The sequence below is a fragment of the Panthera leo genome, chromosome F2 (genome assembly GCF_018350215.1).
Source record: "Panthera leo isolate Ple1 chromosome F2, P.leo_Ple1_pat1.1, whole genome shotgun sequence".
Taxonomy (NCBI): Eukaryota; Metazoa; Chordata; class Mammalia; order Carnivora; family Felidae; genus Panthera; species Panthera leo.
The window spans coordinates 44,839,238-44,852,535 of record NC_056695.1 but is presented as its reverse complement, the minus strand read 5'-3'; the positions used below and the strand labels follow the sequence as shown (position 1 = coordinate 44,852,535).

At 35.7% G+C, this 13,298-nt stretch overlaps 1 protein-coding gene and 1 long non-coding RNA gene across 2 annotated transcripts in view; one reads left to right on the top strand and one right to left on the bottom strand.

Moving 5' to 3' along the window:
* STK3 (serine/threonine kinase 3) overlaps positions 1-13,298 on the top strand; it is a 282,817-nt gene that overhangs the window by 50,661 nt on the left and 218,858 nt on the right. The window contains exon 4 of the mRNA XM_042923147.1: positions 4,042-4,156. Coding sequence (XP_042779081.1) covers positions 4,042-4,156 — 115 coding nt within the window. The remainder of the gene's footprint in view (positions 1-4,041; positions 4,157-13,298) is intronic.
* LOC122210471 overlaps positions 1-13,298 on the bottom strand; it is a 47,891-nt gene that overhangs the window by 33,736 nt on the left and 857 nt on the right. The window lies entirely within an intron of this gene.

Sequence of the window (13,298 nt, the reverse complement as noted above, 5' to 3'; positions counted from 1 at the left end):
ATGAGTAGTGATTTCACTGGGTGTAGGGCAGTCCCTACTTGTTTGGTACATGACTCTGGGTTGATGAAGTTAGGGGAATAGTGACCCTGGCGGTGGTTGAGGTTATGGACTCCAGATTGGTTTGATTGCATAGGAAAGGTATGCTCACAGGTGCTATTTCTAGGAATTAGCTAACCCTAAGAGGGACAGTGGAGGCCTTGTCAGCAGGTCCATGTCAAAGGATCACAAATACAGAAAATAAGAAGATATGCTCATTATGATCTCATGCATACATAGATTAACATAATCTTCTAATTGGTCTACCTGTGTCTGTATTTGCTTTCCTATAATCTAGCTTTCATGCAGAAGCCAGAGAAATCTTACAAAATATAAATTAGATCATGTTATTGCTGTGCTTAAAATTCTTCTTAGATCTCTTGCATATCTAATAAAGCCCTTATCTTGGTTTTGAGCCTCTTCATTATGAGGCTTCTTTCTCCATCTGCAACTACATTGTGTTAAATCTTATTCTTCATTCTATTCTAGGTACACTGATCTTTTGATTCCCTGAGAATGATTTGCTCTTTTTCTCCTGAGGCCTTTGCACAGACAGTTCTTGGTGCCTGGATGTTCTTTATCTGGTTAACTTACAGTCAACCTTTGAATCATCCCTTAAATGTTATTCTTTTGGGGAGGCCTACATTAGGTCCCTTCTGTTAGCTTTTCTGTGATTATTCATTTATTCACTTATTCAGTGCTTTTGTTTGTATTTGTATGTTTGTACCTGTAAGAAGAGAGATATTGAGGATAAAATGGAGAGCAAGCCAGATTGGCACCTAACCTCATAGAGCTTCTTTTTTTCTGGGGGAGGCAGGTAAAAGTCCCAAGTTAAGGGACTACCGTGGTATATGGGTTCTGTGCCATTCTTTCATATGAGCTAGAACAGTTTTTTTTTTAATTTTTTTTTTTAACGTTTATTCATTTTTGAGAGACAGAGACAGATTGTGAGTGGTGGAGGGGGCAGAGAGAGAGGGAGACACAGAATCCAAACCAGGCTCCAGGCTCTGAGCTGTCAGCACAGGGCCCGATGCGGGGCTCAAACTCACAAACCATGAGATCATGATCTAAGCCGAAGTCGGACGCTTAACTGACTGAGCCACCCAGGTGCCCCTAGAAAGTTTTATTTGGAGAGATGATGAATGCAAAATATAGTCTCAGCCAGTTTATCTCATGGCAGCCCTCTTATTTTATTTTATTTTTTTAACCACAGTTACTAATTACATTTATTTGTGGGCTGACTTCTCTAATACCAGTGTATTTTCATGCTGGTGTGTGCTCTCTGAGAGTCAGGGTTGAGTCTGTGTGGTTCACCACTGTGTATTGAATATCCGGCTTAAGCAGAGGGTCAATGAATGAATGTTGAATGAATGTTGAATGAATGATGAATGAATGTTGAATGAATGTTAGAAACTATATTCGGGTATGTGTCCTTAATGTGACTGTTTAGCTCTATCTGCTTGAATACTTTTTTAGGTTAAAATTATTGAGGCCATGTTTTATGGCATAGAACTGTTGGACCTTGATCCACCTACTTGATTATGTATTAGAATGGACCACAAAGTATTTTTTGAGGAGCATTTTACCTTTCCCCAAAGCCATTTTCTTGACTTATCACTAAAGACAGAGTTGCTTTTTCAGGTAGCTGCCCAGGTTAGAGTCCCTAATTTTTGTAAGGGCTGTCAGTCCTATCCTTAGAACTGCTAATTACTTAGTGCATGGCAAGATAAAACATACATTTTCTATGTGTCTTTCAGTGAACATAGTCTTGAATTCGTTACCACTTAATACATCCAAAATTCTGAATGAGAAAATTAATGTTTAAAGAAGTTCTTTGAAGGATATTCTTTTGGAGTGAAGTTCAACTCTGAATCTATATCAGAGTCACCTATTGAGCTTTTAAAAGACCTGCTGAATTAGAACCCCTAAGGTGCATGGGACCTGGGCCACAAGTGTTTCTGAGGCACAGCCAGGTGTAAGAGCAATACTCCCTGTAAAGGTTTCTACACAGACACTCACACCCCAAAGAAGTGTATGTAGAGAAGGCTTTTTAATGTTTCCCGTAAGTTGAAGTTCTGGGTCTATAGATTAGTTTCATTTGTTTGTAAACAAGCATGTTTCTTCAGTGGTTCATTGAACACTTAGGAACTCCTGATACTTACTTTCCATTCCCAATGCCTACCAAAGTTGAGTATGTCTGCAAATTTAAGGTGTGAGATGGGAAATAATGAGAGACATGGGTAGAAAGGTAGATGTTGAAATGTCTTGCATGTGATATGAAGTAGTTAAGACCTTTTCAGTAATGGAGAGCTATTGATTGGAAGTTTTTTGTTTTTTTTTTTTAAATGGGAGAGCAGTATGATCAGTTTATTTTACCTTTGTTTTAAAGGAAGGTAACCTTGTTAACTATATGGAACAAAGATTAGAATGGGGGAGAAAACTATGACAAGGAGACCAGTTAGGAAGCAAATCTGTGCAAGAGGTCATGACAAGCAGAAGGATAAACCCCAGGAATGAATTCTAGCTTTGTAGCTACCTTTTTAATTTAAGCCCTTAAGCTCCAACCAATCTGCTCTACTCTTGATTTGAAGACTTAGCTGAAATTGTAAAGGCTTTACTGAGAAGTCTTCCCTGACAGTCTTCTCCTGGCCTCTTGTTTTGGTGGTCTCTTTATGTTGTCTTTTATAGTACTTTCCATTTATTTTTATTTTTTGCTAATTTGATTCATGTGTCTTATCTTCCATTTCTGCCACTTTTCATGATAGCTGCTACTAGATAGAAATATCTATTGAACAAGTTGTGCCCTAAACATGCCATTCTTGATTTTTCTATTTTGTGTCTTCACACATGGCCTTTCTTTTTTCTAGAATGTTCTTATCTCTCCTCTACCCATAATTTGAGGTTTTATCCTCTCATAGTTCAAATACCACCCTTTGTACAAGTTTTTTTTTGCTGGCTCTACCATGATCAGTTGCTTATTTTAGCTCTTGTAGCATGTAAGCTGTATATGATTTAGTTTATACTACCTTGTATTTTTCATCGTTTTATGTATTCTGTGAATATGGATACTCTGCCTCTTTGACTTGGACAAGATGTTTTACGTATCAGTGTATATAGCTTGCCCTTAATAAATATTAGGTAAATATTAAAGAAATAAATGACTACTTGTCTCTTTCTAAGTCTTCTAAAAACAGTTAGGTTATAAACATAGTTTATTCTGCTCTGAAAGGTATAAAACTTCAGTTTAAAAATATTTTAAATTGTTAATTTTAATTATCTGCATTTAAAGCAAAAATAGTTGTGATTACTTATCTCTGGATTTTAAAGACCCAAATAAAAGAGAATTAAAAATAATTTTTTTTGGCCTTGTTGAATTATAGAGTATTTTAAAGTTGAGTATTAATATTTGACTGAAGTTAGAGAGCTAGGGAGCCAAACCATAAGAGACTCTTAAAAACTGAGAATAAATTGAGGGTTGATGGTGGGTGGGAGGGAGTGGAAAGTGGGTGATGGGCATTGAGGAGGGCATCTGTTGGGATGAGCACTTGGGTGTTGTATGGAAACCAATTTGACAATAAATTTCATATAAAAAACACACAAAATTAGACTGAAAAAAAACCCATTTATTCATTAAAAAAATATTTGACTGAATGTGAACTCCCTTAAAGATTTATATTTAAAATGCTTTAGTTAAATATTTTCATTTGTTCCTTATGTTATACACTAAGTCCTTTGCCAAAACAAAGCCTTGTTTTGTTGGGAATCACTCAGAGCATTTGGGCCTCCTCTGATTTGTAATCCTGTTAAATTTCATCCATGAGTTAAAGCCTAATTATGCACAGTTGGTAAACCCTACATATAGACAATTTGATGTACTATAGATGTTTACTCATTAAGTTTACTTATTGGAACATTATGAAATGTTGAAAATACTTTGTATTGGGATTAAGAAATAATTTTCTTTGGGAATTAACTAAGTTTAATGGTCTATATATTTTTCTTTAGCCCATATGTTGTAAAGTACTATGGCAGTTATTTTAAGAACACAGACCTCTGGATTGTTATGGAGTACTGTGGCGCTGGCTCTGTCTCAGACATAATTAGATTACGAAACAAGACAGTAAGTATTTTTAAACTGTTTTGCTAATCTCATTTCTAAAGATTCATACTTTAGGATCTGACTAGGTAGTATTTTGTTACAAAGAAAATATCAGTGTGAAAAAAGAAAGACTTTACAGTGTAAAAAGATCTAGTATGAGTTGTGAGAACCAGCTATATATCTCTGTATGGCAGATTTAAGAGTCATATGATTGTTTAATTTATTTGTTAGGAAATTTTGGGTAGGTCACTGAGAAAATCTACCATAGTACTCCACTTCTTCATTTGGAATCAGTGTATATATTCTTTATTAATATGTTTCAATAAATTAAGGCTAGAATTTTATTTGAACTTCATAATATTCATGGTATTTATCTTAAGTTTTCTGTATTATAATCTATGGCTGGTAAACAATTGAAGTTTTATGTTTCTAAATTTTAAAAAATAATTGAAAGACGATTTTTGTCTTTATTTTTTGAAATAGTGTCAGGATGTTTGAAAATGATAAAGCTAGCTCATAATTTTGTGTTTGTGTGTGTGTGTGTGAGTGAGAATTCAGGTTAGTGGAATATGTTACTTAATAATAGCTTTTTATGGTTATGTTTTAACCCTATGTGAAAAAGCTGTTAACAAAATTGTTTATGCTAGAAATGCATCTAGTCTACTTGAATAATTTATAAGGACGGAATTTATACCTGCTTATCTGTGCATGAGTAAGAATAATAATCAGTGAAATAATTTGTAATTCTGTAGAACGGTAACCTAATTATTATATGACATTATTGTATGTTGTCAGACATATTTCACTAACATTCAGAAAAATGCTTAATTACTTGAGTCAATTACTTGAGTCGATTTGTGGTTGACCAGAATCATTTTAAAGTTTGATTGGGGAAGTACATTGTAAGTTTATCCTACTAATTTTTTTTTCTATTAGAGAAAATAAATAGGATTTCTTTTAAAAGTAAAATAGAAATTAAAATAATCTCTGTTTTGACAGGATGGATTAAGTGCTTTGTGACATTCTAATTATATATTTTAGAATTTCTATGGTACTTAACTAGTACTTATGTAAATCAGATGACTCTTGAGTCACAGAACAATGGTTTAATGGAAAATAATTATACGCCAGTTAGAGAAGTGTTTTAAGATCATTTCAGGGTTAAACCCAGTACTTCTGGTATTTAAAATTACCAAGAATTAGAAATATAAAGTAAAAATGTGTGAAATGGAAAATCTGTTTTCTTGATTTTAAATGTTAATGTTACCATAGTGCATGGATAGGAAATATTTTATTCAAGTTGCCAGTCTTTCTTGTTGCCAATATCTTGTTGCCAATAATTACAAACTGGGAAGGTATATACTATATATAGTGCTAAAGTATGTGTATGGATGAATCATAATCTTTGGGAATTCCTTCATCAGTTATCAAAGGAAAGACTTTACCCCATTTATATTTATAGTTTTTATTGTTCTTTATTCTTTTCTGCATTTCTCAGTTGCCTGAATAACTTGTCCTTTAGTATGGTCTTTTATGTGAGTATGATGGCGATAAGTGAAAATGTTATTTCACTTCATTTTTTATATGGTATAATTGCTGGGTAAAGAATTCTAGGTTGAGGGGCACCTGGGTGGCTCAGTTGGTTAAGCGTCCGACTTCGGCTCAGGTCATGATCTCATGGTTCATGAGTTCGAGCCCCGCATCAGGCTCTGTGCTGACAGCTCGGAGCCTGGAGCCTGCTTCTGATTCTGTGTCTCCTTCTATCTCTGCCCCTCCCCAACTTGTGCTCTGTCTCTCTCTGTCTCTCAAAAATAAATAAATGTAAAAAAAAAAAAAGTTTAAAAAGAATTCTAGGTTGGAAGTTTCTTTTAGTTTTTGATTTAAAAGGAAGACCACCTAAGTTAAAGATATCTCATTAGGGATGAAGTATTGCTGATTGTTAGTTATGGATTGCTATCTGGTTTTGATCAAAAGTTTCCTTGAAAATTAAAGGCACAGGGAAAAACAAATCTGTTTAAGTTATATGCCCTTTAAAAAACATTTAGGGATGCCTGGGTGGCTCAGTTGGTTAAGCATTCGACTTTGGCTCAGGTCATGATGTCGCCATCCATGAGTTCGAGCCCCGCATTGGGCTCTGTGCTGACAGCTCAGAGCCTGGGGCCTGCTTCGGATTCTGTCCCTCTTTCTCTGCCCCTCTCCTGCTCGTGCTCTGTCTCTGTCTCTCTCTGTCTCTCTCTCAAAAATAAACACTAAAAAATAATAAAATAAAAAACTTTTAAGTTTAATCTGTTTAGCTTGAAGTAAACACTGTTTACTTAACCTCCCTCTTCTCTGTACAGCTTCATAACTTGTCACTTCTATTATGCACTTTAGAATATAAATGGTTCCAAGAATAAAAACTGGATTCATATTTGGTGTTTTTGTAAATGTTATTACCTCATCCTCTCCTCCACCTTTGAGTGCTTCTCTTATCCCCAGGCTTTGTCTACTGAATTTGCGTCCATGAGGCACCAGCTCAGAGATCACCTCCTCTTTGAAACTTTTCCTGTTTTCTGAGTAGTTTCTTATCTAATTAATTAATTAGGTGTTTACTATACATTCACACATAAAGAGCATGATAAATTCTAGCTGCCATTATTATTATAATCTTTACTATTATTATTACTTTTTTCATATTTTGACAGGTAGGTAGACTTTGCACCTTTTTATATGTGTATTGGCTCTTTTATTTCCTTTTTGTGCTGTTTTGTCATTATGGTTGGCATTTTTCTTACCAGTTTTCGGGATTGCCTGGCAGTTTGCTAATAGTTATATGAGCACTTCACATATCAAAAAAATTTTTTTAAATTTTTATTTGGTTTTGAGAGAGCACGAGTGGGGAAGGGGCAGAGAGAGAGGGACACTAAGAATCTGAAGCAGGCTCCAGGCTCTAAGTTGTCAGCACAGAGCCTGACACAGGGCTCGAACTCACGAACCACGAGATCATGACCTGAGCTGAAGTTGGATGCTTAACTGACTGAGCCACCCAGGTGCCCCCAGCACTTTACATATTTTAAAAAGTCAGAAAACCAATTATTTTATTGTCAGAATAGATCTTAAAGAAGAAGAAGCTTCAGAATATCTCTTTCAGAGGTTTCATACCTTCACCTATTCTTTTTCTTTGGGAAATATCTAGGAAAAGATAAAGGCATAGAATTAAGTTTAGGAGTTAATTATGTTCCAGTGATTGGGACTGAGGCTGAGCAGCAAGGGGTTGGGATTGTATCTATTTAAATGTTGCTGCTTAACATGGGGCAGATCACAGAGTTGGCATTTGAGCTGATAATAAATGACAACTGTAGTAATTAATGGTAGTAGTACTTGAGATAGGATGAAGGTGAAACACTTCTATATTCCAATGGGTGATAAAAGTTTCTCTGAGTCTCCTGGTTGCATTATGAGTAAAAGTCACTATTTAGTTAGTATTCATTGAATCTTTCAGCTTCTAAGTATTGGGGATCTATAAATATGTGTGAGTTAAATTCTTGATTTCTGTGCTCAGACTCACAAACACAGGTCAAGTCCTAGTATATATTTTAGTAATTGACTATTTTTCAAAGTAATTACATTGTTTTGAACCATGGTTTAAGTTTGCTGAAACTTACATGTAGATCACCCTGCTATGGTATCCCATACTTAGAAATCACATTTAATTAGTCAGCCTTTAGTGTTTAGGAAAAGAATAGTTGTAGTTGCTTTCTCCTGCTATAAGCCACTCAGGGACAGAAGTTTTAATGTATTTATTTGTTGTGTATTCGGAAAAGTTCTAAGAAAATGCCTAAGGTTATTCTCTCCCATTTTGACCCATTTTTTGATTTGACCACTTACTTTAACTTAACCTAGTACTATGGATTTTAGTTTTGGCTCTTTCACAAACTAGTTTCAAGATCTGAGCACGTCATATAACTGGCAGGGACTTTAGCTTCCTCGTCTGTTAAATAATAATTAACATCTGCAATGCTTTACATTTTATTTGGCAATTTTATTTACATTTCAGTTGAATGGAAAGGTTCAAAACATTTATTGATCTAGGTGCAGTGCTGTGCAGTAGAGGTCCAAATAACTCTAATAAATTTTGCCATTGTTGCATTGTTGAGATAATACCTATATAAAAAGCTAGTTCAACTCTGTGAAGAATTAGACTTCTTTCAGAGCAGTAAAAGAGAAGCATTTAGCCTAACATGGAAGTTCAGAGAAAGCTTGGTAGGAGATATAACCCCTTAGCAGATTCTTGGAAGAGGAGGAGTCTTTATCATTAGAATGCTGGCTCCTATCTTCTTTGTTTAAGGCTTTATCTCTGTTCCTAGCACAGTGCCTGGCATGTAGAATGCTCAGGAAATATTTCTTGCATGCATGGATGAATGAATGAATGAATGAATGAATGAATGAATGAATCAGAGAAGAGAGGGTAAAGGACATCTTGGAAGAAGAAATAATGATGTGCTGAATTTATACTTCCCTCTCTAAAAGTTCAGGGTCATACTTCTAGGTCACCTGGAGAAAGTTCCCAGCATCTGGTTTAAAAACGGATTTACTTTTCTCACACTTAATTGCTCAGAATCATTGCCACATTGTAGTTTGATGGATCTATGTTAGGATCATGATGTTGCTGTATAATTTTTTGTTTTTTTTTCTGGAGTTGTTTCCTTTTCCCCCCCTTATGTTTAGAGAAGCAGCATAAGCCTTCTTTATCATTTTGCTAATGTCTTCTTTCTTACTCATTTGATCTGTTTCCTGGAATTTATGTGATTCTTCTTTGAGAAGACATTCTTTGGAGCTTCCTGATTTCTTGTTCTAATGTGGACTCATTGCTTTTTAGGTCTGCTGTACAGCTGTGTCCTTGGAATTTCTTTTCACTGGACTTTTGGGTTAGTGCCATCATTTTCTTGTATACTTCCTCTTTCGTTAGTTTTCACTCTTGTTTTGTTTTCTTCCTTAAACTATCTTCTTCATGATACAAGAATAAGCGATCGACTATTTGAGTTCTTGCATGTCTGAAAATGTTTTTATTTTGCTTTCACAGTTGATTGTTGGCTTATGTAGAAATTTATGTTGAAAATAAGTTTTTCTCAGAACTTTGAGAGCTTTTGTGTATTACCTTCTAGCATCCAGGGTTGGTAATGTTATAGCTAATGCCTCTCAGAGTCTTATTTATTTGTAGGTTTTTTACCACTCCCTCCCAAATCTGGAGCTTTTTCGACTTCTTTTTTTTGTTTGTTTTAATTTTTCCTATTTTAAATGTTTAACTTATTTTTGAGAGAGAGAGAGAGAGAGAGAGAGAGAGAGAGAGAGAGAACTCAGGCAGGGGAGGGGCAGAGAGAGAGGGAGACACAGAATACCGAGCAGGCTCCAGGCTCTGATAGAGCCCAATGCGGGGAGCCGCGAGATCATGACCTGAGCTGGTTGGACGCTTAACCCACTGAGCCACCCAGGTGCCCTAGACTTTTCTTTTTATTCTGATAGTTCTGATACTGTACAAGGAACAAGATGTTTCAGAAGGATGTGTCTAGGTATGAGTCCTTTTTATTAGTTATGCTCAGCACTCTGTGCTTTTCAAATAAACCCTTGTGCCTTCAGCTTTGGAACATTTCTCTGATAATCTTCTTCTGTTTTCTTTATTGGATGGTGAATCTCCTGAATTTTATTCTTTTTTTTTTCCTCCTAGATTTTTTTGTCTTTTCTGGGGAGTGGGTAGGAGGTGGTTTCTTCTACTTTATTTTCCAATTCTTTTAATTGAACTTTTTATTTCAGGAGTTAGGTTTCAATTTACAAGAACTCTTTCATTTTTGATTATTTCTTTTTTGTAACATCTTGATGCTGAGACATGGATGTGGAAGTTTTTCTAATCACTTATTTTCTGTTTCCTGAATCATCTCTACTTCTCTGCGATTGTTGTTTTACTTGCTTTCTTTGTTCTGGTCTAGCCTATGGTAAGGCTGGCCAACAGAAAGGCTGACTAGCTCTCACTGGAAGCATTGGGCAGTGCTTTTTGACTGGCAGGTGTTATTAGGGTGAATGGGCTAGGAGCTGGCTTTTAGGGGAAGGGCCTACAGAGGCAATTTGTTCAGTTTCTTGAGAGAGGAGTCATTCCTCCCACCCCTGCCCCCCAGTCTGGGGGTAAGTGCCAGAATGCATGTAATCTGCTTATACAGGGATGGGGGTAGGGGTAGAGTAGGGATTCCATTTTGTTTTCTTATTCCATTTTCTTCTTTTCAGCTTCCATGGAGAAGCTAGCCACTGTTTCTGTCCCCCTTCTTATTCCTGCCTTCCCTGCCCAGTGTTGCTAATTTGGAGCCCCCTGGAGTTGACGTGGCAATCACTCCTTTTGTTGCAGACCCCTTCTTTGCCTGCTCTTGGCTGTGGCTCTTTCCATAGAATGCTTCCAAATTGATTATACTCTCCTGTGATAATTCTTTTGTTATTGATTATTTATTTAAAAAAGTCTCTATCAGCTTAATGAGGTTTCAGGAGGAGGAGATGCAAATAACTAAACAAATTAATACAAATTTAGGTTGGCTTTTGAATCTGAATCAGTGATATTCCCCCCTCATCTTATGTATATATTTTTTAAAACTTTCATATTCTTAGGTGTGTAGTACAACTACTTTGAGGAGTAGTTTGATAATTTCTTTCAAGGTTGAATACATATACAATCTGAGATCCATCCAGCAATTAATTCTCCTCTTTCATCTGCACCTAGAGGAACCCTAGCACAAGTTGTACAGTGACACATAGATAAGAATGTTGTCACAACAGAAAATTAGAAGCAAATTTAAATCTGGATCAGCTCTAGACCCTGGACTAGAGGATTGCTACTGTTCTTTCCATCTCCATAACTCCGTAGCTCTTTAGGAAAGGCAAACTGAGGATAGAATTCTGGCTGAAACCATTCAGAATACCCAGTAGCCAGCTGTACAGATGAGAATGACATTAAAATGCCAAATAGATTTTGTGTCTTAAAATGTATATAAACATTTATCTTGGAATACAAGAGAAATTTTTAGTATTTACCTTTACCGGGATGAGATATATTTCTGTGATATTGGGGAGAACTGGGCATTGAGGGAACAAAAAATAACGGAGAGGAAGTTCCAGACTGAAGAAGGCTGCTTCTAAGTTATGTATATGCGTTTTCCTCCGAGCTGGTGGTGGGCTTATTATTTTATAATGGAAATAATTGGGAAAGCCAAGTTTTATTTAGACATCACTTCTTTAGAAGTGTGAAGGACACATTAAGACCATTCTGCTTGGTAAATTCTCACTGATTGTTAGTTTTATAATAGTGATTCTCAACTCTGGTGTCAGACTTTTGATAGATATTTAATTAATTACTTTTATTTTATTTATAGCATATGCTCTTTTAAGTTTATTTATTTTTTAGTAATCTCTACACCCAATGTGGGCCTCAAACCCACAACCCTGAGATCAAGAGTCACATGCTTTTCTGACTGAGCCAACCAGGTGCCCCGATAGATATTTTACGAGCAGCTATTTATTTAGTATTGGTATGTGTCAGGCATTATTCTAAACACATTGCATATGTTTTTGCATTTAATCCTCATATAAGAATTAAACAACTGTATGACATAAGAACTATTACTGAGCCATTTTGTAGATAGGAAACTGAATTACAGAGTGGTAAAGCAGTTTAGAGGGAAAGAAAGGGTTGAAATGACAGCTAACTGCTATAGTTAAGAGCACAGACTCTGGAGGCAGAGGATCTGGGTTTGAGTCCTACATACTAGCTGTGTGAACTCGGCTGTTTCTTAACTTCTCTGTTACTCATTTTCTTCATCTGCTAAATGGGATAAGAAGACCACCCTACTTCATTGAGTTGTTCTGAAGATTAAATATATAAAGTGCAAGGAATAGCACTTAGCACATAAAAACCCTGTATCTATTTGCTGTTGGTACTGTCATCATCCTGTCATTCTCACTTGTATAGGTGGGAATGTCTTTGCAATCAGATGTGTTTGAACAGAATATGCAGAGGACTATGGAACCAAGAACAGAGTCTGAACATTCACTGTTTGTACTTTGAATTATCTTTTTTAATGAAGGAGGTATACACTTAATAAGAGAGGTACATTTTTAGGTGCAGTGAAAGTTTCTTTAATAGAATCAGACAGTGGCTATTCACAACATACTAGGACATGTTATCTTAGTGCCCTTTGAATTAATGCCTCGTACGTAATGGTCTTTTTAGTAAATGCTTGATTTAATGTGTTTTAAAAATATATGTTCTGCCTTGATGTGTATTTTGTGTCACTTCAGACAGCTTTGTTTTTTCTTGGTGAATGCATACCAGTTTCTTATTGATTTCTTTGGAATTTCAAAGTTTAATTATTATTTTATTGTTAATAACAGACATCTTTTTTATTTGTTTGGATTTCTGTTCCATAAAGTGCTTTTTGGGCATGTGTATTTGGCTCTTTGTTATTGGACTAATTCATGTTTGACTTCCCTAATCACTTTGTTGCATGTTCCCCCTTTGTGTAATAGATACTAGTTCATACAGGATTTACAACTCCATATATATTGAGTGCTTTTCTGTTGTCTTCTGATCTCTTTTTCAGGAATCTTTTCATGTGGGAAAGGATTTTAAAATGTCTGCCCACTGACCATTTTCACAGTAGAGTATCAGTTCTCTTTCTCTTCAGATCAAGGGATTATAAGCAGCGTGTATATATGTATATTTACATATGGTGTAAGTAGTGAAAGCTTTCATTTTGAATCACTAGTTGTGGGACTTTGTGATAGATTATTAATCTTTTTTTTTTTTTTTTTTTTGCCAAACATCTGCAATCCAGATTTCATGAAAGACAGCCTCTCTCTGCCCTGTAATAATGGCTAAAATATTCTAGTTATGTTTTCTAATGTATGTACTTTGTGTTGAGCAGATTTGTGTTTTTCTGGAAGAATCCCATAAATTTTTTATTGTTTAAGACTTTGGCTATTTTATACCCTCAACCCTCCTTTTTTTGGGTGGGATGAGATAGCATGGTGAGGGGTGGGAGGGAGTTACTGAGTTGTTCTGCTGTTTTTCCCCAGTGTTTTTTTCATGTTGGATACCTAAGAGCCCCATTAAATGTATGTATTCTTTTCCCAAGAGAGAAGGAGTAAG